The sequence below is a fragment of the Gallus gallus genome, chromosome 3, assembly GCF_016699485.2.
Source record: "Gallus gallus isolate bGalGal1 chromosome 3, bGalGal1.mat.broiler.GRCg7b, whole genome shotgun sequence".
In the NCBI taxonomy this organism is placed as follows: domain Eukaryota; kingdom Metazoa; phylum Chordata; class Aves; order Galliformes; family Phasianidae; genus Gallus; species Gallus gallus.
The window spans coordinates 22,054,565-22,080,434 of record NC_052534.1 but is presented as its reverse complement, the minus strand read 5'-3'; the positions used below and the strand labels follow the sequence as shown (position 1 = coordinate 22,080,434).

Below are 25,870 nucleotides of genomic sequence, written 5' to 3'. Positions count from 1 at the left end.
CCTTTCCCTCTTCTGCACTGTCAGTCCACATTCTGGACACATCAGGTGCTTCCCCCTTAAACATTACATTGAGTTAATGATGTTTCTTCAGAACCCAAAATTATAAAACAAATTGGCTGCATATGCTGATAAAAGTTTGAAAAAGCCACCAAATTTCAGTGTTTAAAATCTACTAATAGCAAGCAATGTTAGAAATGGCCAAAGAAAAGCAAAACACTGCACTAATGAGATTACAGCAGCATGTGATATTGAAGACATCAGGTGAAAAAGACACCCACAGCAGGGATACTTAATCATTTTCCTTATCCTCCTCATCACAATTAAGTCATTCGAGGTAAAAAATTAGAAACTGTGTGACAAAGCAATTATCTATCACATTTCTGTAGTCTGAGCTTTCATCCATGACTTCAAAAAAAACAAATGAACAATTAACACTCTACGGCTTTCATCTTCCTTCCCGTCCAACTGAATATTTCTTCCTCCATTTACATTTCAAAAATTTCCAGTGTCTCAGAGATCGAGATTAAACTCTGCAAGAGACAAAAGACTGTGAGAACGTCATTTTTTTTTTTGCCACAAAAATCTTACTCTAAAAATTATCCTGATCAGATTTGCATGATTCTGACAGTAACTTGGAGTCAAATTACTGAGATTATTCTAGCAATAAAATTCTAGTATATTCAGAGGTGGGGACACTCCCTAGAACCATTAGGCTGAAACACAGCCTGAAATTTTTAGTCGTTAATGCAAAATGACACATCATGTGACGATTCATCAAGATACAGCTCTGGAATTTTTTTGCTTTTTTTTTTTTTTTTCCTTCCACAACCAAAATTACATGGCAAATTTACCCTTGCCATTTGAAAATTGCCTTCTGCGGGGAATTTGACAGCAGGAATTTCATCTAGCTTTAATCTGGTCATCTACACTTTAAATAACAATAAAGAGAGCATTGCTTACTCAATTTCACATAGTACAATATAATATCTCACACAGAGTTAGCTTATATTTCCCAAAAGCAGACCAGGAAATGAAGTACTACCAAATTAATATACCCACAAAAGCCATTTTAATTCATCTATAAATACTGCTTTGAAGCATGTTGTGGTGAGGAGATGACTAACCCCATATAAATGGGGCACTGGCCATACAGCTATGACCATTAGCACAGACAGATTTATTACAGGATTAGCACTGGTGGTATGAACCTGAAAAAAACTTTCCAGTCTATCTTAGCCTGGAGACAATGAATTTGGTAGGAGTGAGCTATTTACATAGGTGTCACCAAGAGTCTGCCCTTTCACTGGCTTTGCCACCAATGTTTTATGTTTCGCTAATAGCAATCCTTTAAAAATCTTCAGGCCTTTGATGCCCTTTTCCTGAGAGGAGGCAGCTTTTATGAGCTACAGTTCTGGGTTTGGAGCTTGTTATGTTGAGAAGTCTGTCAGCACTGAATGCACCCCTCCAGCACACCCCATAAATACTGAATATCAATGACATAAGTGTGCAGGCCAGGCACCCAGACACTTCAGCTCATCGGCAGTTAAGAAAATGCCACCATGAACCGATGCAGTCCCATCCATGCTGATGAGAGATCCCGGTTCACTTCACTGAAAACTGCATCCCTCAGGAATCAACTGCCTGCCAGATTGCCTCAAGAACCAAAAAGCCTACAACAATGTTGTCTGTCTGCTTTCTTGTTATCACAGTGACTTTGGGGTTTGGGGTTCTGGTGCCTTTTGTCTTTTACTTTTTTGTTTGTTTTGGTTTTTTTTGCTTGTTTGTTTTTTACTTTCTTTAGCTTTAACGGGAGTAAATGAGGTATTGTCACATTTGGAGATAACCAGGCCAAATTATACTCTGGCAGCCAAACTCCCTGACTAACCTTCAGAGAGAAACTCTCTCCAGAATTTCTCCTGGTCCTGGCTCTTTGCTAGAACTTGGTGTAGCTGAGAAGCATACCTATGACACATCTGGTGGTTCTTTCAAATGGACAAAGCATCCAAGGAAAATAACATTCAGAAATCCCAAACAGTTGCTCAGCAATTATACCAATAACACATCAGTTCTTCAAATATCACGAGCAGCTTCAATAAACAACCAATAAAGCACAGATGAGAGAGATGAGGAAATAGATCTAGAAAGACTGTCTCTACTTATTAAAAAGAAAAAAGATGATATTTTTTTAATTAAGAATTACTAACTTGAGTAATATTGCTCATGGCAATGACAATGAAAAGCAATTCAAAGCTATCAGTCATACAGAAAGCATCCCAACCACGACCTCAGCGGCTAGTGAGAATTCTGTAGTACCTAAAAGATCTTTGCCACATTGCCAGGGATAACATTGAGGAATAGATACCTCAGAAACCATTTTTCCAAGGGCAGAGTTTCTTTTTCTTTTCCAGTACAAGCTCAAATGAAAAAAAAAAAAAAAAAACCCACATTTGCAATAAGCATGCATACAGGAGATGTTTGGGCTTGGAAGTCTCACAGGCCCTTGTGCTCAGCCTGTGGGTGATAATCCCAGTAGACCAGGCCAGCACCAGGCAAAGGGCTAGCACTCAGTCTCAAGCCACTGACCTCCAGCAAAACCGATGTCAACATGCCCCTTGCATCCCACCCCTAGAAAGGTACTAGTGTTGCATGCTATCTTTTGCTAGAACTCTCCCAACATAATTTGCCTCTTCCCTGCTCTGGATAATAGTACAGATGAAGAGTTGGAGTTATCTTGATAACTGTTTTGAGGATCTGGTCTCACACCTAGTTTTGCAGTAGTATCACTACTAAGGGGTAGCACAAGCAACGCAGTCCTAAGAATTGTTCAGCATATGCACTACACATGCTTCTTTTACAATTAGATAAGCCATTAGTAGGTACACACAGCTCAGCCACATCCATTTTCTCCAGCCACTGAGGAACTGCACTATAAGGGGTATGCATGCCTCAGTACCACCACTAAACAGGATGCTGCAGTATATCCGTACCTTGTTCAGGGATTTTGATACCCATAGTCTAGTTTTCATCAGTTTCTGGCTGTACTCATTCATGAGTGTCTCTGAACGCTTCTTATCCTGCCAGGAGTTACCAAACCTCCTCTGTGAAGCTGAGAGATCCTCACTCCTCTGCGGGGCTGTGAAGTAGCAATACTGACCTATGTCAGGATACCAACTGCCACCATTTTCATACAGTTCAGGGGGACATTCGCATTTGTACGGGAGACCACTGTAAATGAAACTATCTAATTGTGCTTTCAAATGTACTTAGCATTACCTCATTCCCTTTTTCTCATGTGCATGTAACAAGAAAGAAGTTATTAATAGACTTTTGAACAAAGCTAAGACAGCTCCTTCATAGTCCTAGGATACATGCCTACCTTAATCAGAGAGAACCAGTGAAGTGCAGCAGGGCAGCTAGCACTGCACAAGATCAGTGAAGACGAGTATTTTTTGGTACCTGGTCTTTATTAACAAACTCAGTGGCTGAAAATTTCATGCAGTACGTAAGCATGCACATGCTTGACTCTGACCTTTTAACTCCTGCTTCTCTTCTTTTTCCATCTTTGCTCTGACTACCTGGACTAATTATAGTGCTCACAGTGAAAATTATGACCTAGTTTATCACTTGGCAAACTTCTTCCTTCAGATGAGTTAAGCTCTGTTGTTCCAGGAACTTCCTGGCTAACCATGAGAATTTACCTTGAAAAGGTACTAAAAGCTCAAGACCTTGCAGGGTCTCCCAAAATAAGTACGATAGATTTTGCTCAGTTGTTCAAAATCCAGATAGGCAAGCATTGGTCAATATTGTTACAGGTGGAAAATGCAAAGCATTTTTTGAACTGTTTATCCCTATTCTACCTGCAGAGCAAGGGGATTGCTGACACAGTGCCCAGATATGAAAACTGCAAATGAAAGTCTTCGGGTTTTTGCTATTGCTTAGGAAAAATAAACACTACACAACCCCCTCTGACAGCTTCACCGAACAAAATATATGAGAGCTGTTATTCTGAGGCACACATCTCCACAGGGGAGAAACTAAAAATTGCATTAGTTTATATTTTTTCCTCAAGTATTAAAAATGGAAAATATGTCTTTCCCTCATCTACAGAAAGTGGCTTCAAACCTGTTTTTACATATACATCAGCCTCTCTGAAAGATCTGTCTGTAGACATATTCCCTATTAATTAGTAATTTAGTGTCCAGCTATGAAAAAGGATAAGCAAATACGTTTCCATTCATTTGCAGTGAAGCTGAGTAGTTAATAGCTTTTACTTTCAGTAGTAGCACTCATATTTTGATGAATAGACATATACAGATGTATGTATACACATACACCCACCCTTCTCAATAAACAGGGGCTAAAACACACAGGTCAGTTCACTGACAGATGCGAAGACAGAGCCTGTTTTACAAAACTGTAATTCACCATATGTGCAGGAAAAACAGCTACATAGGAATACATGCATCTTATCAGACACAGCAAATAGAAACACTTAAGAGCAGCCACAGGGTACTTCACCTTTATCTTAAAATAGTGTGTTTCCCAAACAGATAGGCATTATTTGAGGTTAAGAGGGGAGAGCATTTTTCACCTACCCATGTCTCCTTTCACTGGGGCTGACCAATGGAACTCACATCCCAAGAGCTATGTGATGAGCACAGTGTAGTCCCTCACAACTCTAATCAGGGTTTGCACTTACCCATATCAGAACAAACAACAGTAAAACGCTCTCCCTGAAAACCGTAGCCACAACGAGGTCAGTAGAATAGTGCACGGAGATGCTGCATTTGAGAACACAAGAGTACATCCCCACAGGAGGTGGCTCCTAACACTAAGGCACATGGCATGCCTTACGCTTCGCTTTCATATAAAAGCAAATAAACAGCCCCACAGGCTCCATGCCTACATGCAGCTTTTTCATCTCACTCAGCTCTCCCAGTTCCCACACATCACTAACAAGACATACCCACCCTTCCTTTCACAAACTCACTTATCTTAAACTTTTTACCAGGCCTCCATTTGTGCTCACTCAGTCATAATTCCCAATGGTCCAAGATAGAGATACATTAGTGAAATTAACTGAACAATACATGGATCTATTAGTTACTGTAACACCATAATGCAATGGAAAGCACAGCAATGATAGCAGGTTAGCAGAGTCCTAGACTGCAGCAAGTGAGGATATGCTCAAACACAGCAGCCATGTACACAAAGGGGAAAAAAAAAAAACTGCTTACCCTTGGAAGGCCTCAGGCATACAGGGATCTCCAGCAGGGTAACCTTGCTTCCATTGCCAACCCTTAAATGAGGTCTGGGAAGGGATGGATCCTGGCTCCACCAGGTGCAATCACTGAGGTACATTGCTTGCACCTGAGTTCCCCGGGTTGGCCCTGCCTTCCCACCAGGTGCTCAATCACTGCTTCAGGCCATGACTTAGCATTTCTGCTACAGTTATCATAACAAAATACTGAATAAAAACAAAGATGGAACTAAGGTACTTTGAACAGCTATCTGACACTGTAGCAAAGTGCTATTACCAGTGGTCATTAAGTCTACTAGGAGATAACAGCACACAAACATATTTCTGCCTCTGGATCAGGTTCAAAGGAGTCAGTAGTGAGTAGAATGGGATAGATCATCAGTGGCCGAGCACAAGAAAGGAATTAATTTTGTCTTATGGAAGATGGAACATAATTAGAACATTAATTCCAGTACTCTTTGCATAAGAATACTGAACACATAACAGAGGACACTACTAATGCTCCTTATGCTCTCAAATACGTGTAGTATGCTGAGCCCATCTGACACAAATGTCTTGCTTTGATGTCACCATAGTCTTTTAGCCAGTTTTCCAGTGGATGAGACAGCAACACACATCTTAAAATCCCTTGTTTATATAGTAACTCCTCTCCTGAAAACAGAGAGGGGCAACAGACAACAGTCCAAAATCAAAGGAAAATACTGCTGCTACTTTCAACTTTTCTCCTCAGAAACCATTCAAGATACTCAGACAGTAAATCAAGCAAAAGCAAACCAAACAAAAAACTATGCCTGAAACAAAGGCCAGAAAGCCTACAATACTGCACCACCTGGCAGTGCTCCTCCAGGCAGCACACACCATGCCCAGCCTTCCCCAGAACTTTGTATGATCAGACTTATTCTATAAAAAAATCATTTTAGAATATCAAATATGGAGAAACCAGGGGAAGGCAAGTGCTCACTGTGCACTGAAATGGCACCAATGCCAACACTTCCTGTGTGTTAGCTACACAGGCCTTGGGAAGAAGGTGGAGGTCACAAACACCTTCACACATCTTCACAACCAGCTTCATTTCAAGAAAATTCAGGTTCTTTCCCAAACGAAAAGAGGATTGCAATTTCAAAGGCCATCTCTAGCAATATAACTGTGAGCATGGGCTTGGCTGGCCACAGCACTGTTTAACAAACTGCTAGCTGGTTGACACATTGCACATTACTACTCTGAAAAGGCACAGTATAAAAACCACAAATAGCAAGAAATTTTATCACTCTCTTTCTAATCAGCTAAAATTTTTCCCCATCAGACTAATGGAAGCTCTACTATTTATTCACAGTTGAGAGGTTAATTGGCCCAAGGGGAAAAAATTACTCTCTTATTAAATATTTCCAGTTTATTTGAAGTAAAACTTTGCTGGAATTAATTTGAATTATTAATGCTGGTTGTTATATATATTTGTCCCCAAATAACCTTTTTCTCATGACACTATAGTGGCAGTTTAGGGATCTCAGTAACAATTTTGTTAGCATATTTGCTTACGCAACTAACAGAAGATAACATCCTCAAAGGAAAAGTGCCACTGTTATTTCCATTTCATACACAAAATTTGTGGAATGTCTGGCACTATTTCAACGGCCTGTTTAAATATACAGGTATGTATGTTTGCGTACACCCAGTCATTCCAAAAACAAGATAAATTCACACAGTTCTTAAGGACACCTTCTAGCAGGGGAAAAGTTAATGGAGTAATAAATTTGAAGTTGGGTTCTGCAAATTCCACTTATCTTCAACTGGAGCTTCAGTCAGTCAAACTGTTAGGATCATGGAAAGAAAATGGAATTCCCTGTGCCAATGAAATATGAGAAATGAACCGCTGCCTTCACACACCATCAGAGCACAGTTTTGAGCATCACTGTGTAGTACTCCACTGAATTATTACAACAGTGGGAAAGAGGATTTTCAGTGCAATTCTACTCTTTTGTGCTTATTTGTTAACGAAAATGGATTTCTCCTCTTCCACTACAGACCTTAGGTTTGAGTACTGCAACAAGCACACTTCAGCTTTCATGTTCATCATTTAAAGATATTCAGCAAATCACAGGGTCTAAACCAAAGATCACATCTCCAGTAAACATTTAATCTACAGGTGTCTGTGGAATAATCTACTGGTTTTCAAGGTTTCTGCCCTTTGAGTTCCTAGCACAACCACCAAATCTTTACCATCAGGAAGATTACCACAACACAGTGCCTGACCTCTTTAAACCTATTTTCTGCTAATGTCAGAAACCTTGTGCTACAAACCAACTTGCATAGGAAGTTTATTAAAGTGTTTGTTGTCATCGTTTTTCACCCCAAAAATAAAATTGCATAAGCAATGATAAAAATGTAAACAAATAATATGTATTTTAGCTGCTCACCAACTTAACTTTAAATTATTTTAAAGTTTACCTGCAAAGGACTTGTTTACCAGCAGGTGTAGATATGATTAGTACAAGCGTACCATAAAATATGTAATGTTTCATGGTTTTGAGATCTGCATCACTAAATTAATTACACTATTAATGGCAAAGTATAAGAGAGAAATCATATACCTTTTACTTTTACTAATGGGCAGTAACACGTTGGCAGAATTGATTACAAGTGCTTATTTCTGATGCTTTGGACTTTCACAAATCTATGTGACCAGACATACATAAAATGAGAAGAAAACAGGAAAACCTAGCCACTAACTGTGATGCGACTACCTCAGTCCATAACAAACATGCTACTTGGCCAGCAACAAATATAGATTTTCCTGAGTGGCACAGAAAAGCTCCATCCAGAAGACTCCTTTTCCCTCATCCAAATTTATCCCCCAGTGCATTTGCCCTGTATGTTTTAGGTTTCTAACAGATCAGACAAAATTCTTACAAAACTAACCTAGCTCAAGCTCACATCAGTCTTTGAGAGATTAATCCTACAGGCAAAACAGTGTTATTTTAACATAACATTTTATAGTAGAAGAAGCTGTATCAACAGTTAGGCTCCAAACAGCAGCAAGCTAAACAAAGCTGTTTAGTTCCTCTCATCCTCAGGAATGATCACAGGTCAAAACATCTTGCATGCTAAAACCAATAAGACCCTATGAGATCCAGAGAGGTAAACCAACCAAAAGATTGGATCACTTAACTGCCATTCCTGCAAACACATATTATGAGCAGTCCAAATGGTTTCCAAGTGACTGTTCATAGGATAGAGATGTTCAGATATACAGATGTTTATCAAGGCAGTTAAGGTTCCAGAAGTCCAATCAATTATAAAAAATAAAAAACCCTCTTTCTGTCAAATGCGATTGTGCTCATGAGATTTAAGATTACCAGACCACTATTTTTTAAAAACTTGCTGAAATGAGAATTCATTTCACAATTCAAAGCAGATATCTTTCAGTTCTCACCATGTAGAAATTCTGCTTCTTTCCATCTCACTTTCAGATGAAGTGTTTGGAGCAGGGATAACTCCAAAATATCCTCCCACACATTCTTGATTTTACAAAGGTTACGTTCACTGAGTACTCGCAGCATTGAATAATAATAATAGTACTGGCTATTCATGTCTAGACAGTATCACGAGTGTAACATGTAATGAACAATAAGACAAAGGTCAGGACATTTCCTACTAAACAGGTACCTTCATCAGGAGCTATGTTTGGAAGCCTGTTCTGCACTACACTACCATATTGTCTCATGCACATTCTCCTGAGAAAACTGTAATTGTCTCCAAGCTTTCCATAAATTCCACTTCTACTGCCAGCGTGTTTTAATAAGATGATGGGACTTTTAGAAGCAAAAAAAAAAGCTATGAGAATAAAATTAACAATTTTTACAGCTAAAAAATCCCAATCCCTACTCAATCAAGAATACTTGTCTTTCTACTCCCAACATTGAGCCTGCTTACCACTGCATGTGTAATTTCAATATAGGATTTCATTTCTGCTATAAAATAACATATATCAGGATCAAAGCTGCACATTACTATGCTGCAATGGTGGTGCTAATTGAGTTTCATTATATATTAGGCTTAATTTTCTGCTTAGCAAGTGCTTTTTTTCCTCCCCTAAACATATTATCATACATAAGCTCCTCTCTCTCTTCATGACAAATGATATGCTCTTTCATGTACAAAGTCTTTTTTTTTTTTTCTCCCCTTATTTTGATTCAAATTACTCCCTTATGTAGAAAAGCATGACCAAGTTCAAGAGCAGTCACAGCATGGCGCATAACTGCACGTAAGTCTCCAGGCATTTTGTCTCCAGGCATTGAACCAAAAACTGGACAGCTTGGCAAACATGAATCCATTGTGACAAGGAAATACGAGCGAGAAGGAGTGTCTAAGGCCAGTGGCACCATATTTGCTTCAGGATCTGACTGTATGCTCAGCCCTCAGTGAAGTTCATGGCCTCTAGAAAGCTAGCGTTGCCTCTTTCCTGAGAAGATGCTCCTGGGCTTCTGCCCACCCTCTCACCTACTTGTCCAATGGACACAATGCTCAAGACATGCCAAGATTTTGCCACATACCAAATTTAAGCACAAAGGTTGTCTATGCTCACTCTGGTATTTTAAGTTTTAGTACCTCAGGCTTTAGACATTTTGTTTACTTACATGAGATACTGAAAGGATATTAACAGAATACTGCATCCAAAATGATGGAATTGTTGCTAGTCAAAGCAGTATTTCCATCTGTGAGTTTAAAACTAACCAGCAAGAGAGTGTGAATAACTGTACTAACACCAAAAATATTTTGCTTTTAAAATGCATAATAATGTTTGGCATTATTCTAGATGCTCATACGTCACTCAGTATTCATGGCACACAGCAATCTGACATTATGTGAGAGAATCTCTAATACTTACAGCCAATCATCATCATCGCAACAGCAAAGATCTTCTCCCCGTCTGTAGTCGGTGCAATGTTTCCAAATCCAACACTAGTGAGGCTGGTCATTGTAAAATACAGTGAGGAGATGTAGACAGAATCCTTGCTTGGTCCGCCTTCCCATTTTCCAAAGCCAGACGTGTTAAAACGGTAAGGTGTTCCTATTGACATTCCCAGCTGATAGAGCCAGCTCTCAGTTCGGATTGTGTTTGTATCCTCATCGATAACTTCATAATCTCCTATGCTGTACCAAATGCAGGCCAACCAGTGTGCTGCGAGACCAAACACACACACCAGCAGAACCAAGACTGCTGCTCCATATTCTATGTAGTGATCCAATTTCCGAGCAACACGACCCAGACGAAGTAGTCTGACCACTTTAAGTGAACTGAAGAGGCTACTGATGCCCTAGAAGGATAAAGAACAGAGCGCATTAGAATCAAAGACTAAAGCAATGATATTTGTAACTGACATTTGCAAAGACACAAGATGATCTATCAGAATTAAGCGCTCATCAGAAAAAAAAGAGACTGTGAAACATGAACAGCTTAATGACTCTTCATAGTGTCTTTATGCACTAACATTTTGCAGGTTGGCCCCTGAACTTCTGTTTTGAGTGCTTTCAGTAGGTCAACAAATATCTGTGCAAAGGCTTCAAATGATAGGCATGCTAAGTTTTGCAGGTAAACTGCCCCTGAGTATCCTCATGCTACTTTAGGCTGGTTGAAAATAAATATGGAAATCACTAACCGTTAAATTATACAAATCTAATATTTGAGAGGAATGTAGTAAGACACCTACTGAATTAATTCCAGCAGTTGGAGTCATGAACCTCTCATAGCTATTTCTGACTTTCTCATCGGCTCTCAGTACGATCCTGGGCAACACATGCTCTATTTTCTCAAATACAACACAGTCTGCAGCATTTAGGTCAGACGTATGAGGAAGATAAATAAAGGTGGTCTAAAAAATGCTGGAAGTACCAAGCGATTTGTATTTTTTCAGTGCAAATATGTTTCCTGTGGCTTTACTTCCATACGTACATTCACCTACCATTGGTCTTTCTATCTCAGATGGACCACACAAAGATTAAGTACTTCAAATATCTCACTGTCTAATCCCCACATCATTTTTTGACAGCTTTGCTGTCAGTGTAGTATCTCTGTGCTAATACCAATACAGCTCCCATAAAACAGAATTAAGCCAGCATGTAGGATTTTATGTTAACTCTTAGACTGATTTCCATTCCCAAGTAAAAGTAGTTAAATAAAAACAAAAATTCAAGGCCATTTTGGAAACTAGAAGAGCTGAACAGTCTTTCATAAAAAAACCTTTGTTGTTTTTTTTTTCCCCCCTACTCCCCCTTATCATGACGGCTTTCAAACAGAAGTCTGATTAAAATTTAAATAGACAGGTTTAATGAGTATTTCTGGAAATGTATAATTGCATACTTCTGGTCACCAGCTTTTACTGGAAGTTTGTTTATTCCCACATAAATACAACTGCTTCAGTATCTAAGGCTGGTTCAATGCACTAGGAGAGATGTTTTATTAAATAATTACCTAAAGCTTATTGACTCATGTTCCCCAGGACTGCAGCAATGTATTTCCTCTTTATTTCATGAATTTGTCATGATTATATTGGCTCATTTTCAGAGACAGATATAATTTGTTACCCCAGAACACATTATCAATTTCCCTCCAGGGGAGGGAAAGCAGGTACTTCTGAAAGCTAAGTATGGAGGGAAAAAGAAAAAAGGGAAAAGAGAAAACGTAACAAAAACAATCTATAATTTGATCTTTAAGGTCCCTTCTAATCCAAGTCATACTATGATTACCATATTTTAGAAACTGGGTGTGTAAGTCCCTGACTGATGAGCACGCCAACATTCTAAGTATCTGCATTCTGGTACTACCATATAGCCTTACACAGCCTTTTTCCTCAGGACCAAAGTCCATTTTTCCTTTCTGTCTGTACAATTTTAGCAGGAAAACAATACTGTACTATATTGTGAGAATTCACCAGTAATGACCAACTTTCAGTCTTAGTCTAAAAGTTAAGTCTTTAATCACACAGGGCTTTTAAGTCTGTGGCCATGGCAAGAAAAAATTACATCCCAGCATTCTGAAAACCAGTTTAAATTTTGCTGAAAAATGACACAATATTTGTTCTTTAAAATGAAGTTCATTGCTGGATTAAAAAAAATCTGCTTGTCAACGAGTCCTACCAAAGGAAAACAGTGATTCAGCAATGATTCAGGAAGGACTTAGATGTTTGGGGATTTGATTAATTCTTAATTGAGTTAGACTGAAAAGAAGGACTAGAAATACTAGGGAGGGTGGAGGGGGGAGAAGAGGAGCTGAAGAAGCTGCATATAAAAATAGGAACACAAAGTACAATATTTGAAATCAGATGAAAAAAAAGTTTAAAGCAAAGAGCCTTCAGAGCTTCAGAACAGAGTATCTGGAGATCAGAGATCACTGTATTCTTATCTGAACTTCCCTTGTGAAATTCCCAACAAGCATCTCAAATAATGTAAACTCGGAAGAAAGGTTTCATCTGTTCTAAGTAGATCAATACAAAAATGCAGAAATGTGTACAGAAATATTTTTTAAACAATTCTCTTAACATTTCCTAAGTGACGGAATTGCAAATTGTTACAAACAGTGAAAACATAATAGCTTATTTCATAGACTGTTAAGCAGAAAGAAATCAGATAATTCCCCAAGACTCTAAAACAGTATTTTTTGTCACAAAATTTAGCAACTAGAATTTTAATACTCATGGGAATAGATCTGCTGGATTCAAAATTGACATTTTTAGATTACTGCTTTCCAAAATAGAACTGTGCTTTTCGATTACTGTCCATTCTAATGCTCTTATCTGAGCAGATTATTTTTATGCTTTTACCATACGGATGTCTCCATGATGTCACACACAAAAAAGAGCTTGAACTCAATTTACTCTTCTCAATGCTTGTGCCACCCTCTTAGCTCTGCTCCTGCTACAACATTTGAGATGCAGACTCTGAAACACTCCAAGTTCCTTCTGCCCAGATGAAACCTTGGTTCATAAAGAGCTAGATATTGTACTACAGGTCCCCACATGTTCAATAGCCCTCTCCCAAATGCTTTGCTATAAAGAATCAATTTTAGGCATCTACAATGCAGACAAGAAATGACAAAATAAGTAATATCCCACCAAGTCCAGTCTAGGCTAGAGTTACTCAGAGGAAGTTCTATCTGACTGTGTTCCACAGATCCCTCCTCGGGGAATATGTAAAAGCTAAGAAATCTCTTCTAAATCCCTGGTAGAAAATCAGTACATTTTTAAATATATTTTTCTTGCAGGGAAAAATTGTCAGCACAAAATGATGAATTTCACACAACCTTATATAACAAATTGTTTGAAGTAACTGAATGAAACGAAACATTCTACTGTTCATACCCACACATAGTTGTCTGGTGGTTTTGGCTGGGATAGACTTCACTTTCTTCAGTATGGTGCTACATTTTGGATTTATGACAAAAACAGTATTGACAACAGATATGTTTTAGCTGCTGCTGAGCAGTGCTGGCACAGCACCAAGCTCTTTCCTGCTTTTCATACTAGCAAGGAGGCTGGGGATGCAAAAGAAGCTGGGAGGGGACACAGCCAGGACAGCTGGCTCCAGCTAAACAAAGGGATACTCCATACCTCACAATGCTATGCTCAGCAATACAAATGGGGAGGAATTTTCCAAGGCTGCCATTGCTCCACGACTGACTGCAGTGGACACCTCATGGTGCACAATTACTTTTACTATTTCTTATTTTTTAAATTATCAAATGGCCTTTATCTCAATCCCTGAGTTTCTAAATGTTGCCCTTCCAATTCTCTTCCCCCATCCCACTGGGAGAGAGTGACAAAGTGACTGCGGTATTTAGCTGCCTTCAAGGGTTAAACCACAACAAGCTGCTGACATGTATTCAAATATTTAATACACTGGCTGTTTTATTTTCATTGCTAGTGATGGCTGATGCATGAAAATTGAAAAATGTGTAATAAACCAAAGGGCAAGGTCAAAGCACTGCAAGCCAGAAGAAATAACTCTGTATTCTCTGATTGAGCAAACTCAAATTTCAAGAGCCCTTATAATAACAAGCACAACCACCACCACCCCCTCCTCCTATGCAGTCTTTAAGGAGTAGAACTATATTTCAGAAGATCAGCATTCTTCAGTACTGCAGGAAAACAAAACCCACACTGAAGATCAGAAGATGCTTCAGAAATTTATCCATGGAACACCGCTGAAACTAAATTTCCATGCATAATGTTGCATGTTAGACCTACTCATTGTGCACTTTTACACACAGATTTTCTTCAGGATCTCCTTGTTTTCTGCAAAACATGACCTGCTGCCAGTGTCTCACACCTGTATCCCAGCCACATGCAGAATCCTCTCTCACTCTCAAAACAGAGGATCCAGAATATTGATGTTTTGGCTTCAGGTTTGCATTGGACAACAGAAGATTTATACCACTACTTCCACATCCATGAAGAGAGGTAAGGAGAAAAGACATTGTGATAAATTACTTTGTGAAGGTTTGGGGTTTTTTTGGGGGGGGAACATAAGGGCTGTAGCAGAGTATTTGTTAGTTACTTGTGTCTCTACAATCCTTAAGGACAGCAGTAGTGCACACTATAGTGCCGGGTGCTGTACACATAAAAAGAAGTTACTGTTCATTTGCTGAGCAAATGTGAAGTCAATTCAAAATTTACTGAATAACAGAACTGCACCTAGAAAAAAATAAAACAGAAGGAGCAGCAACAGAAATGTTTTACAGCCAAAAAGAAAGGGAGGGGAGGGGGGGGAATTGCTGTTTCCCTTTGAAACAAGACATGGGATGAAAAACTTCAGCAAAGAAGTAAAACGTGACTTTCATCCCACCTGCTGAAGCAGAACTAAAGCTAGGACTTTAATAATAAATTCATTACATTATTCATATACAGTATGATAGCATTTAATTTTTATGTTATTTACTTTCCACACACACAGAATGAAAACAGACAAACTAAGCATTACGATATTTTTTTCTGGGCTCCAAGAAAGTGTAATTTATTTACTATCTATTTTTAAAAAGAGAAATACTGACACACATTTGCCCTAGGATTTCTAGCACTTTCTTCTTACACATAACAGTAGAAGTTCTGGCTTCACTTCAAATAAGGGGAGATGCAGGAGAATAAGAACTAACCACTGTAAGAATGAGAACGAAACAGAACAAAAAATAAATTATTTGTCCAAACAAGAAAGACAATGAACCAGATTTATCACTGGCATAAGTGAGGCAAGAGCCATGGAAAGCAATACCTTGCTTCTTGGCATTTGGTTCCTTAGTCAGCTGTACTGCAGCCTGGCAGGAACATGGCAGCCCTGCCTGCCATCAGGTCATTATTAGGACTTCTGATTTTTGTTCTTTGCCTTTTCTAATTCTCTTCGTTAGGTCTGAGAACACAACCTTTCCTACAGATTGCTGTATTTAGCAATGAACAGATGAGATGACATTATGCACACAGGTCAAAATCAATATCTAAACTCTCTGGTTGCTGCTGCGGTTCCTAGTACTGAAGAAAGCAGATTTCTAAACTCACAATGCTTATTTTAGTCAGACATCCCCCAGCTTGACTAGAATCCATGGAAAAACAGCGATAATTCATGTATATGAGCATCGGGTGTGAAAAGAGATTAAAAGGCTGATTTTTCATTCATAAAGCTTACCTTGCACATACAAACACTCTCAGAAAACCAACATATGCAGGAAATGAACTCTTTTTTAAAGCACTGATTGTAAGAGGAAGGACAGGGCTAAAGATACCATACAAGTAACATAAAGCTTCCAATTGCTATTTACCCATCCCTCATCAAAAATTTACCCATGTTATTTCCCGCCTCTAAGGAGAGGGAAGGAGTGACCAGAAAGGTAGAAAATGATTTTTGTTGGTCCTTTACATCCTTACAGACAGCTATCTGTTTCCCAGTGCCTCTGATTCAAAGAACCAGCCAGTTCCAGAAGCTTTTTTTAAACTTACTCTGAATAGGCAAAACACCCAAATAAAATTTAGTATTAGAGGCATCCAGTACCACTCCATCTTCAATTTGAATCCAATCCCTAATATAAAATAGACTATACAGCAACCATTTAGCTATTCAAATGAATACTCTTTGCCAACTAATCTGATTTTCTGCCTCAGATCAATACAAGTATGCTGAACTGGGGAAAAAGAACAGGGTAACTGATCCCTGTCTCTGAAATATGCTTCCCTTTATGTGCAGTACAACTCAAACAGCAGCTTTTTGAAATAATTCAGATTCTAATAAATTCAATTAGCTCTCCTTCTTGGGCAAAGGCTATCACCATACATTATCACTGAAAATGTAATTCAGTGTTTTAATTCTTTTAGCCTTATACAGATTGAATTGCTTCTGTAGACTACTATTCTCTCTTTAACAGTATGATAAATCATGTCATGCTTTTCAAAGATATGAAAAAGCGCCTTGAAATCCAATCACATCCTCACTTTCTCATGACTTAGCCAAAACACTAATCTGAACGCTAGCAGTGAGAAAAAGAGCTAACTGGCATCCTATCAGCCACAAGCAGAACCTATGGAGTAGGTACTGGGCAGGCCATCCTTTAGCGTCCACTTTTGGGAAGGACTATCCATTAGCAGATAACATAGATGCCTCTGAGCCTCCAAGGTATATGAACCTGGGGGAGACCAGGGAAGTACTTTAAATAAAGTCATTTAAATGAACTGAACACCTTACGCACACTAAAACACCGGAAAGAATCCTAAATGGTTAAATGGCAGAAAAACTCTGCAGTGCCAACAAACACCAACACAGTTTGTAAAACAGAGGGTTCTGAAGGCAGCTTGCTCCTCAGAAGGGCAGCATAAAAAAGGCACTTCATTAGAAGTATGGAGGTTGGGTTTTAAGGAATTCATCCCTTCCCGTCTTCTGCCAGCACATCCAAGAAACACGCTTTACCAACATTTCTACTATGCTTGGATCATACTTTGGTATTTGGCTGTTTTGTTACAGACTCTATAAAGAAAGTCGGTTATGACTGTTTTAGTTTTAATCAGCCACATAAAAACATTCATTCATTACCAGATTTATCAATAGATTTGACTCACATGCAAAACTAATTAGACGGACCCAAATAGGAGAGATGAACTACACAGAGTTTCAAATGGATATTAAATTATATAGCTGTCTACCATTTAGAAGACTTCAAAAATTATATTTTCCAGTTTGCACAGTTCATCTAATAAAAATATTTATGATCCCCTGCTTATTTTATAAAACTATAAATACCATGGTAATTTACACTTATTGCCTTGCCCCTTATTATTAATAAAAAAAAAAAAGTAAAACACATCTAGAGAATGTGCATGCTTTTCGGTGTAGCTACTTCAGTAATTCCTAGATAGCTCATTTGTATTAGCAGGAGAGATTATTCCACTAATAAGATTTAAATTAATCTATTGCCAAAGCACTGCCTTGCATTTGCCAAAAACCTGACCAGCAATGCATTCATTTTATCTGCATGCAACTCACTGTACTTTCAAGTTGCACCACACTCCTGTAGCACTAAACAGCTTAATTTACTTTGATTACTTCTGTATTGTGTTTTTTTGGTTTTTTTTTCTGGGACTTCTTTATTTTAGCATCATACATTTTGTCCTTTGAAAGTTATATGTCTTCTTTGTCTAAATGCTAGCTTCTCTCCTATTGATCCACTTAAATGAACCCTATATCATTTATATTGAATACATCTTTCCTGATGATCTTTCACTATGCATTTATCTCAGCTACTAAGAATGATATACGGTTCTCAGTTCAATATCAGCCAATAACTGATCACAGTGTTCCACTCAAATATATACAGGGAGCTTGTAGTAAAAAGTGCTATTTTGGAGATTTATACAAAGCTGACATGACTGGATTTCACTCCTAACATGAAATTTCACAATAATGTCACATGTAATAAATCAAATTGTTTCCAATATAATTTATATCTTATGGGATTATGGACAAAAACCACAGCATAAGATTACTTGAGCTGACACTGCAAAAATATGATTCAACTTGCTTTGGAATACAAGGTCTTATATTGCACTGTCTTGGAAAAAAAAAACTTCTTTATGTATGTTTTTTATTAAATTTATTGACTGACGTCTGAACACAAAGAGGTAACGTTACTCCTCCAAGTTGGTGATATTTCCTTAACTGAGGAATAATACTAATTACTATAAAGGATCACTGACAAATGTTATTGTGATTATTCAAATTCAAAAGATACTGACATTGTAGGTTTTAAGGGCTGTGTACATTTTAGACCAGTGTACTCTTTCCAACTCAGTCTATACTACAGCATATTGTATTGTCTTAACAGTACTAGGATTAATCCGAGCATTATGTTGATTCATCAAACAGATTAAGTTCTATATCAGGTCTTGAAAGTAAATTCTACTTAACTGTACGATCAAGTTGCCATATAGAAAAACCAGGAGAAATATTTATACCTTTTCTTTCATTTCAGCACCAATGGAAATTCCTCTAAAACTACTTATTCCTCATTGTTTGCATTCTGTTCACGTCTATACTCTCTGAGATGCTGTACTCCTCCAGCACCACACTTGAGATCAGAAATTTCAGACATTCTCATATTTAATTTCACGGCCTTGGACAAATACATTCATTTTTCCCCCCTCTTCCATCTGTAGAATGTATTTATTCATACTTAAGTGCCTCTTGTATTAATTGTAGTTATTAATAGCTGTATTGATTAATAGTTAATGAATTCAAAGTATTTTTTATGGACAAAAAAGTTCTCAACAGTACAGAGAGGAAACCAGAATTTCAATTATATTTTTAAAAATGTGGATTGAAAATATACTAATGTTCCAAAATATAATAAACACAAGAAATTTTGAAATAGGCTGAAAAACACAGAAGTCACAATTTTGTTTCAAGACAGTATTTTTTCCATTGTATTTTATAATAGAATAATGAAGTTGCCAAAAAAAAAAAAAAAGTTGCTTGAAAATGGGGAAGAAAATCAATCCAAATTCTTTTTAAATGAGTATGTCTTGTCAAAAATATTGATCAACTCTAGTTTCATATGTTATAATTAATCTTACATTGTTGGACCATCTTGAAGAAGGCAAAACCAGCCTCACTACTAATGGACTAAGAGCCAAGTGTTGAGACAGTCCCAGAGTTACCCAAAGAGCCAAGAGACTCAGTACCCTATCTACACTGCTTTTAACTTCATCAGCTTCAGGTCCTGTGCACATTGCAAATGAATCGTTTCTTTCACAATAATTATGTCACTCTCAGAAACAAGTCAACTTGTCAAGTTTGTTCCTCCATGGTACCCTCAGTGTCTTCAGTTTATCTTAATGGAGAATGATAGCAGGCAGAAAAACAGTGAGCTTTAACCTGACTCAGTCTCCCTTTTAGTATCAGATGTGGAAAACACAAAGACATTAACATAGCAATTTATAGTCTTTATCTCATTTAACAGCCACTGCTGACAGTGGACATCATTTTCTCTCTGACAGTATTTTTTAAATGTGTTTGCCAGATGGATGGAAAAAGCCCTCCCGGTAGCCATGGCCACCTACTGTCTCCAGTCTCAAGGAATTACTTACAGCAAAGCCAAAGTAACACATGTAACAACCAGTCTGGAAGCTTAGAACTTGAGCAGCGCAGCTGACTTAATCCCACAGTTAAGTAACACAGTGTGTAAAGTGGGGTGAGAGGCAAGTAAAATCTAAACCAGTGCTTTTGAAAGAAAGGGAGCTGGCCCACAAGGGAATACTCTACACAATACAGAATATACAAAGCAAGATTTTTCTATTTTGAAGACTCCTTGAATGTGACTTTTTTTTTCTTTTAATAAAAGGTTATCTTTTTCTCCACAGGCAGTTCATGAAACAACAATCAGCATATACTGTCCCAAATCCCCACCTGAAGTGCACAGCATTATTCTGCTGACATTGCTGGCAAAGCCCCTCAGGTTCTGTAAACCAGTCTGTGAGCCCTTCACAGAAGAGCACCAATTTACACCAGTGGAGGCTTTGCTCCAATGACCTTACAATGATCTATATCAGTTAAATGTCAGAACCCACCAGGGAAAATAAAGATGAACAGTCTTGAAAGGATAGCATCAAGAGAAAGCTTGTTCCTTGGGCATGAGGGCTGGAGTAACTAGAAGTACCACTGTTACACTGATTAAAACTGTTGAAGAGATGCAGGAAAACTGAAGTACCAACCGTCTCAGAGTTAGAATGCAACATCCAAACAAAGAAACTGGAGAAATTCAAACCTGTGCAACAACTTCTCAGTAACAGTTGCCATGAGTCTGTACATGTCTATGACTGCGCTCAGTCCAAGGGCTGCGATGGCCTCTGCTACAGACATTTCCCTCCGGGATGTTCTGTAGGTCATATCACCAGCCTACAGATACGAAATGTTCCTCCAGCAAAAATCATTGGCAGATTGTTACTATTTGCAGAGGGTGAGGAAAGCTTTTTTTTTTTTTTTTTTTTTTTAATCTTTCAACAACAGAAACACCTGCAGGCACTCTTTTCCATGCTTTATCAATGCCATGATAAAGTAACACATGAAAGCCCTGCACAGGAACTTGCAAACAAACAAATACCTAAGGTCAGGTCTCACAACGCTTTTTGCATCATATTATTTGTGTTATTTCCATCTGTAGCTTTATATCAAATGAAAACCAGTCTAGGGAATTAAATATCAAATAGCATCATGTTTGTTCCGCCATACCCGATAGTTTGCCTACTTAGCCTAAGTTCAAAAGGAAAAATACTTTAAACTAGAAAAACAACCCATTTAGTATATTTTCACAAAAGTACTGCAGCTTTATGATTTTACCCAGATATTTAATTGGATATAATTTTCTTTTAATAGCTAGGTTGTCCTTTATAACATGTATTCCAAAGGAACTCATAAAAATTAAATATTACATGCTAAATTTTAAATACTAAGCACAGATGAAATGTGTATGTATGCCACAGATAAATACAGACATAATTATTTTGTGATAGATTTTATAAGGTATAGTTAAAGATGATTCTTGCAGCCCACTTCTTAAAATTTTGTTAACAATTCATGAACTCTCTGATCTAGTTAGTCATGGAACTTGTTCTTTACTTTTTAATATTTAATTGAGTAATATTTTCTTGGTAGCTTAAGCCAGTAGGAAAATAAGCAGTACCAGAGTAGCCCGAATGTTAGTTCTTCTGCTGGCTTCTGACTGGTTCCTAAAGAAATGTTAAAGAATTAAGGAGGAGCCTACATTTCTAAATTTCTCCCTGTCTTTTCTTCTAATTAAAGACGCTGTTTGATAATTCTATAAGTGTTTTACCTTCCTCTACAACTGTTGCCAATGGTGCATGCATCGCTGGGCATCCATACACTACTTTCAGGTGGGCTAAGATTCAGCCAGTCACCACCTGACACATAGCAATGGAAGCAGCTGAGAAAAGTGCATTGTTCACATGAAGAACTGCCCCTGGTGGACACACCCTGCTCAGTTATCAGCGAAAGGAAAAGAATCCTGCCCTAAGAAACCATCTTTACACACTACTTCAAGCTATTTATGATAAGTCAGATGAAGCGATTTCTCTTAGAGCTGTATACAAAAGCTGTCTGCTTCTGCTTTGTCCTCCTGAACTTTGAGAATGAAGGAAAGTAAATATGGATTTCTGACACCAAAACCTCAGCCTCTGGCAGTGCAATTAAAGATGCATCCTTCCAGAGAAGACTCATCAGTAAACTTTCACATGTGCTGAGGGCAGCTACTAGAGACATAGGTACAATAACCCAACATATTCAAAAACATCCATTTATTTCTTCTCCCCTCCCCACTCCCAAACATAAAGTAATAATTGAAGGATGGAAGTGGAACTACTGACCTCATCAACATTCTCAAATGCGTTGATCACATCATATGGCAAGCATGAGAGCAGATCGATCACAAACCAGGTCTTCAAGTAATTCATGCGAATCAGCTTTGGGTCAGAGATCACCTCTCCTGCTGGCCCCACAAAGGTGGTATGGAAATTAAGTACGATGTCTACCAAAAAAATGACATCTACAATGCTGTCCACTACTAGCCATGCCACATTGTTCTGTTTGGTTTTAAAGGAGACATTGTAAGGGACCAAAATAGCAGTGTAGAAGGTTAAAATCAAGATGATCCAGTCCCAGGTAGTCTTGAAAACACAATAATGCAAAATTATATGTGGCGGAGTCTTTGGTGCTTCTTGTTTGTACTGTGGGAGAATTTCGGAGCCCAGCTGCAGTACCTATAGTGACAAAGGTTTTAGGAGAAAAAAGAAACATTAATTATTTTTTTTTTAATATTAATTTTAACATCATAGAGTCTTGAGCACAGTTGATTAAAAGACATGCCTCCTAACCTCTTTTAACATTATCAAATTGTAAGTCAGAATAAGTATTCTGCTAAACAAAACAAAAAAAAAAAAAAAACACCAGCAACCAAAGATCAGTTTTCTTTCTTTTAATGTCATTAATTACTTTTTTATGACATAATGTGTTGAGCCTCCAAGACATGCAGAGAATAGAAAGCCCCTTTCACAGTCGAAACAGACGAGACAGATAAATGATGGGAAGGAAGGCAGTTGCAAATCAATCAGTCCAGCACCTGGACACTGCTTCTCAGTGCTATCTTGTTTTACTCTTTACTATACTGTGTCCGAAATCAAGTCCTGTACAACAATCCAGGAATGCATAAGCCTCTGTTCCTGTGTGCTGCACAGGACTAAAGTCCATGAATTATTATTATTAGTTTCAATAAACTCATTTCAACCTTTAACGTTTCACTGAGAGAAGGTCAGTATCTTCCATATCCGATGGCGTACAGTTGAGTTCAAATACAGTTAGGTCTGAATTCAGAAAAGCACTACAGCAAAAGATGATCTGTCAGCAATTTGAGGTTGAGCACATGTTCAAGTGTTCTGCATAATTAAAATCTGACCATCTTTCCCATTAGTAGTACAAAAAGAATAAAATCATGCTTTTACGTTATGCAATACCTATGGAAAACCATGACAACGTCTTAGGAACTAAATTTCCTCATATCTGTGAACAAGAATACATTTGTTTACATCTATGGTTATACATCAGGGTGGAACCAAGGTGAATGACTTGACTCAAAAAAAAAAAAAAAAGAAGTTTATGAAATTTATACTGGATGAATTATAGGTAAAAAACAAAAGGAAGTGGAAACTTGTTCAAGTGAGATGCGTTCCTTAATGCCAGACTCAGAACCTGGGAGAACTATTTAGGAGCATGGTTACTTTTTCACATTTATTTACAATGTAGTTCAGAGCAACAGGCCACCCTCTCTGGGAAAAGATCAGACAGCACATCTAGAATAGAAAGAATGTCTTCCATTCATGCTCCTTATCTCAGCTTTGTTAACATCAATTATTCGGACATGGATTTTTATCTGCAGGCTTTCTGGGTACTTTTTCTTATTCTTTTTTGTTAACTGGTGGTCAACAGATTAATCCAAAAAAGACAAAAAGAAAACTGGACAAAACAATCTCAGATCAAGTTCCCTGCTGCTTTGAACCTTACATCCTCACATAATCAGTTACTATTGTGCACCACAGAGGTCAGACACTGTCAGATCACAGTCCCTTGCACATGTTTAAATGACTGCGAGAGCTGAAAGGCAAAAAAACAAGCCTGCTGACCTTAAGCCCATTGTGTTTTCCAGAAGAGAAATAGCATGACCTGCTCAGGGAGACCTGCTGGTTAGCACAAGGGCATCAACACTATAAGAAAAAAACGAAAACCTAATGAAGTTTGTTTCACTGAGTTTCTAGAACCACAGCAAGCAGGGGAATAGAACACTTCCCCCTAAAAGTGTGGGGGGGAGACCAAGGGGGAGACCTTGAAGACCAAACCAGGATTCCAACACGGCCCCTACAGTATTAAATGCTATTCCACTCCTAAACCTGATTCGCTCAGGTTTGCCACAATAAAAATTGTTGGCTTGTGCTGTGAGGAAGCTAAAGTAAGCACAAGACTAAAGAAATCTCTTCTCTGCAGGACGCAACGGCCAACAAAGTCCCAGAAGTCCCTAGTACTGGAAGATGTTGTGTACTGACCTGGTAATGTGTATGCATGGCATGCATTTCCTACACAGCTTGTTTGCAATCCCAGCTACAAATGTTTGAAGGTCTTTTCTTGACAAAAGTTCAGGCCTAAAATCAGTATTGCAAATACCTCCTGCATTCCCTTTTGAACATGGCAGCTATACCTGGATCAGTTGGAAAGCACTGTGCTACTACTGGTTTCAGCAAGGCTTAGCACAAACAGCAGCTCTTACATAAGTTCTCAAGCCCTAAATATGGTCCACTGGGCACTATTCACTCACTGAAATAATTAATCAGCAAAACCAAGCACTTTTCATCATGTAGTGACATCCCGCAGTTAACTAGATTTTAGTTCTAATGCCAAGATCTAACTAGCATAGGAAGATATGTTTTACCCTTTATATAGAGGGGGAAACAATTTCTTCTTTAGTCATCCGATAACTCCTAGCACTATTTCTTTTTTCTTTTTTTCTTTTTTTTTTTAGCCTAAATACTATATTTTTAAAAAAATCAAACATTTTGATAATGATTGCATTCAGTACAGGAAATTCAACCATGTAACACTGAAAAGTGCACTTTGTCTTTAGATTGTTTGTTAAATTTATATATCTAAATTCTAGACTGACAACTGTATAATGCACTGCGTTTTGGCCACTTCTGGTCTCTTTGCACTCCAAGAACTTGCAGAAATTTTGCATCCTCCAAGCTGAAGTTATTGGAAAGTGTACTAATGTATTGCCATATACCTAAATAATGGGAGCCATGGCAAGAAAAGTCTCTGACAATAAAGAAGAAACTAAATTATGGTGTCAGTTATTTTGCTGTAAATTACAAAGGATACCAGTAAATCCAGTGGAACTGAATAGATGTAAAACTTAACTGAGTGCAGAGAAAAACAGACTTCTCATTTCAAATCACTAAGAAAATAAACAACTTTGCTGCTTCAGTGTTTTAAAATGTCATCACCAAGTACAAAGCACTCTCCACTAGCTTGTCTGAAATTCAAAGGGCTACAGCGCAGAAAAATAAAAGCATCAATGTCTTCTTTCTCTTTTATTTAGAAAGTAAGCATACTCTAAACTATCTGAATGGCTAAATTTATTAATAAACATTTTGAATTTCCACTCTCTCCCTGTAGCTAATTAAAATGATCAGAGACTCATGGCTTTACCCAGCCTCCAATAGAAGGATGAGCACCAGAATTTTGCACGTGAATCTGAAAGAGAAGAGCAAGGAGAGGGCAGGAGATGGGCACCAGGAAATGACACGGAGATGCCAATCACTTGCAAGGTGGAGGAGATCACTTACAGCACACCTGGGATGTCTCCAGCCCTCTGTTTAGGTAGGCTAGGGTGACAAATTCTAGTCCTGGCTTCCCTTCACTACATCACTAACTTACACACCCTGTAAAACCACTCCAACACCTTGCTAGAATTGCCAAAGTTCTCCACTGTCATACCAAGAATCATGCATGGTCTACTTGCTCACCATC

General features: G+C 38.1%; 1 protein-coding gene across 22 annotated transcripts in view; it reads right to left on the bottom strand.

Moving 5' to 3' along the window:
• KCNH1 (potassium voltage-gated channel subfamily H member 1) overlaps positions 1-25,870 on the bottom strand; it is a 193,590-nt gene that overhangs the window by 133,520 nt on the left and 34,200 nt on the right. For all 22 annotated transcript variants that reach the window (XM_040697360.2, XM_046939669.1, XM_046939667.1 and 19 more), the window contains exons 6-7: positions 22,165-22,557; positions 10,146-10,575 (exon numbers count right to left, since the gene is read on the bottom strand). In XM_040697360.2, coding sequence (XP_040553294.1) covers positions 10,146-10,575; positions 22,165-22,557 — 823 coding nt within the window. The remainder of the gene's footprint in view (positions 1-10,145; positions 10,576-22,164; positions 22,558-25,870) is intronic.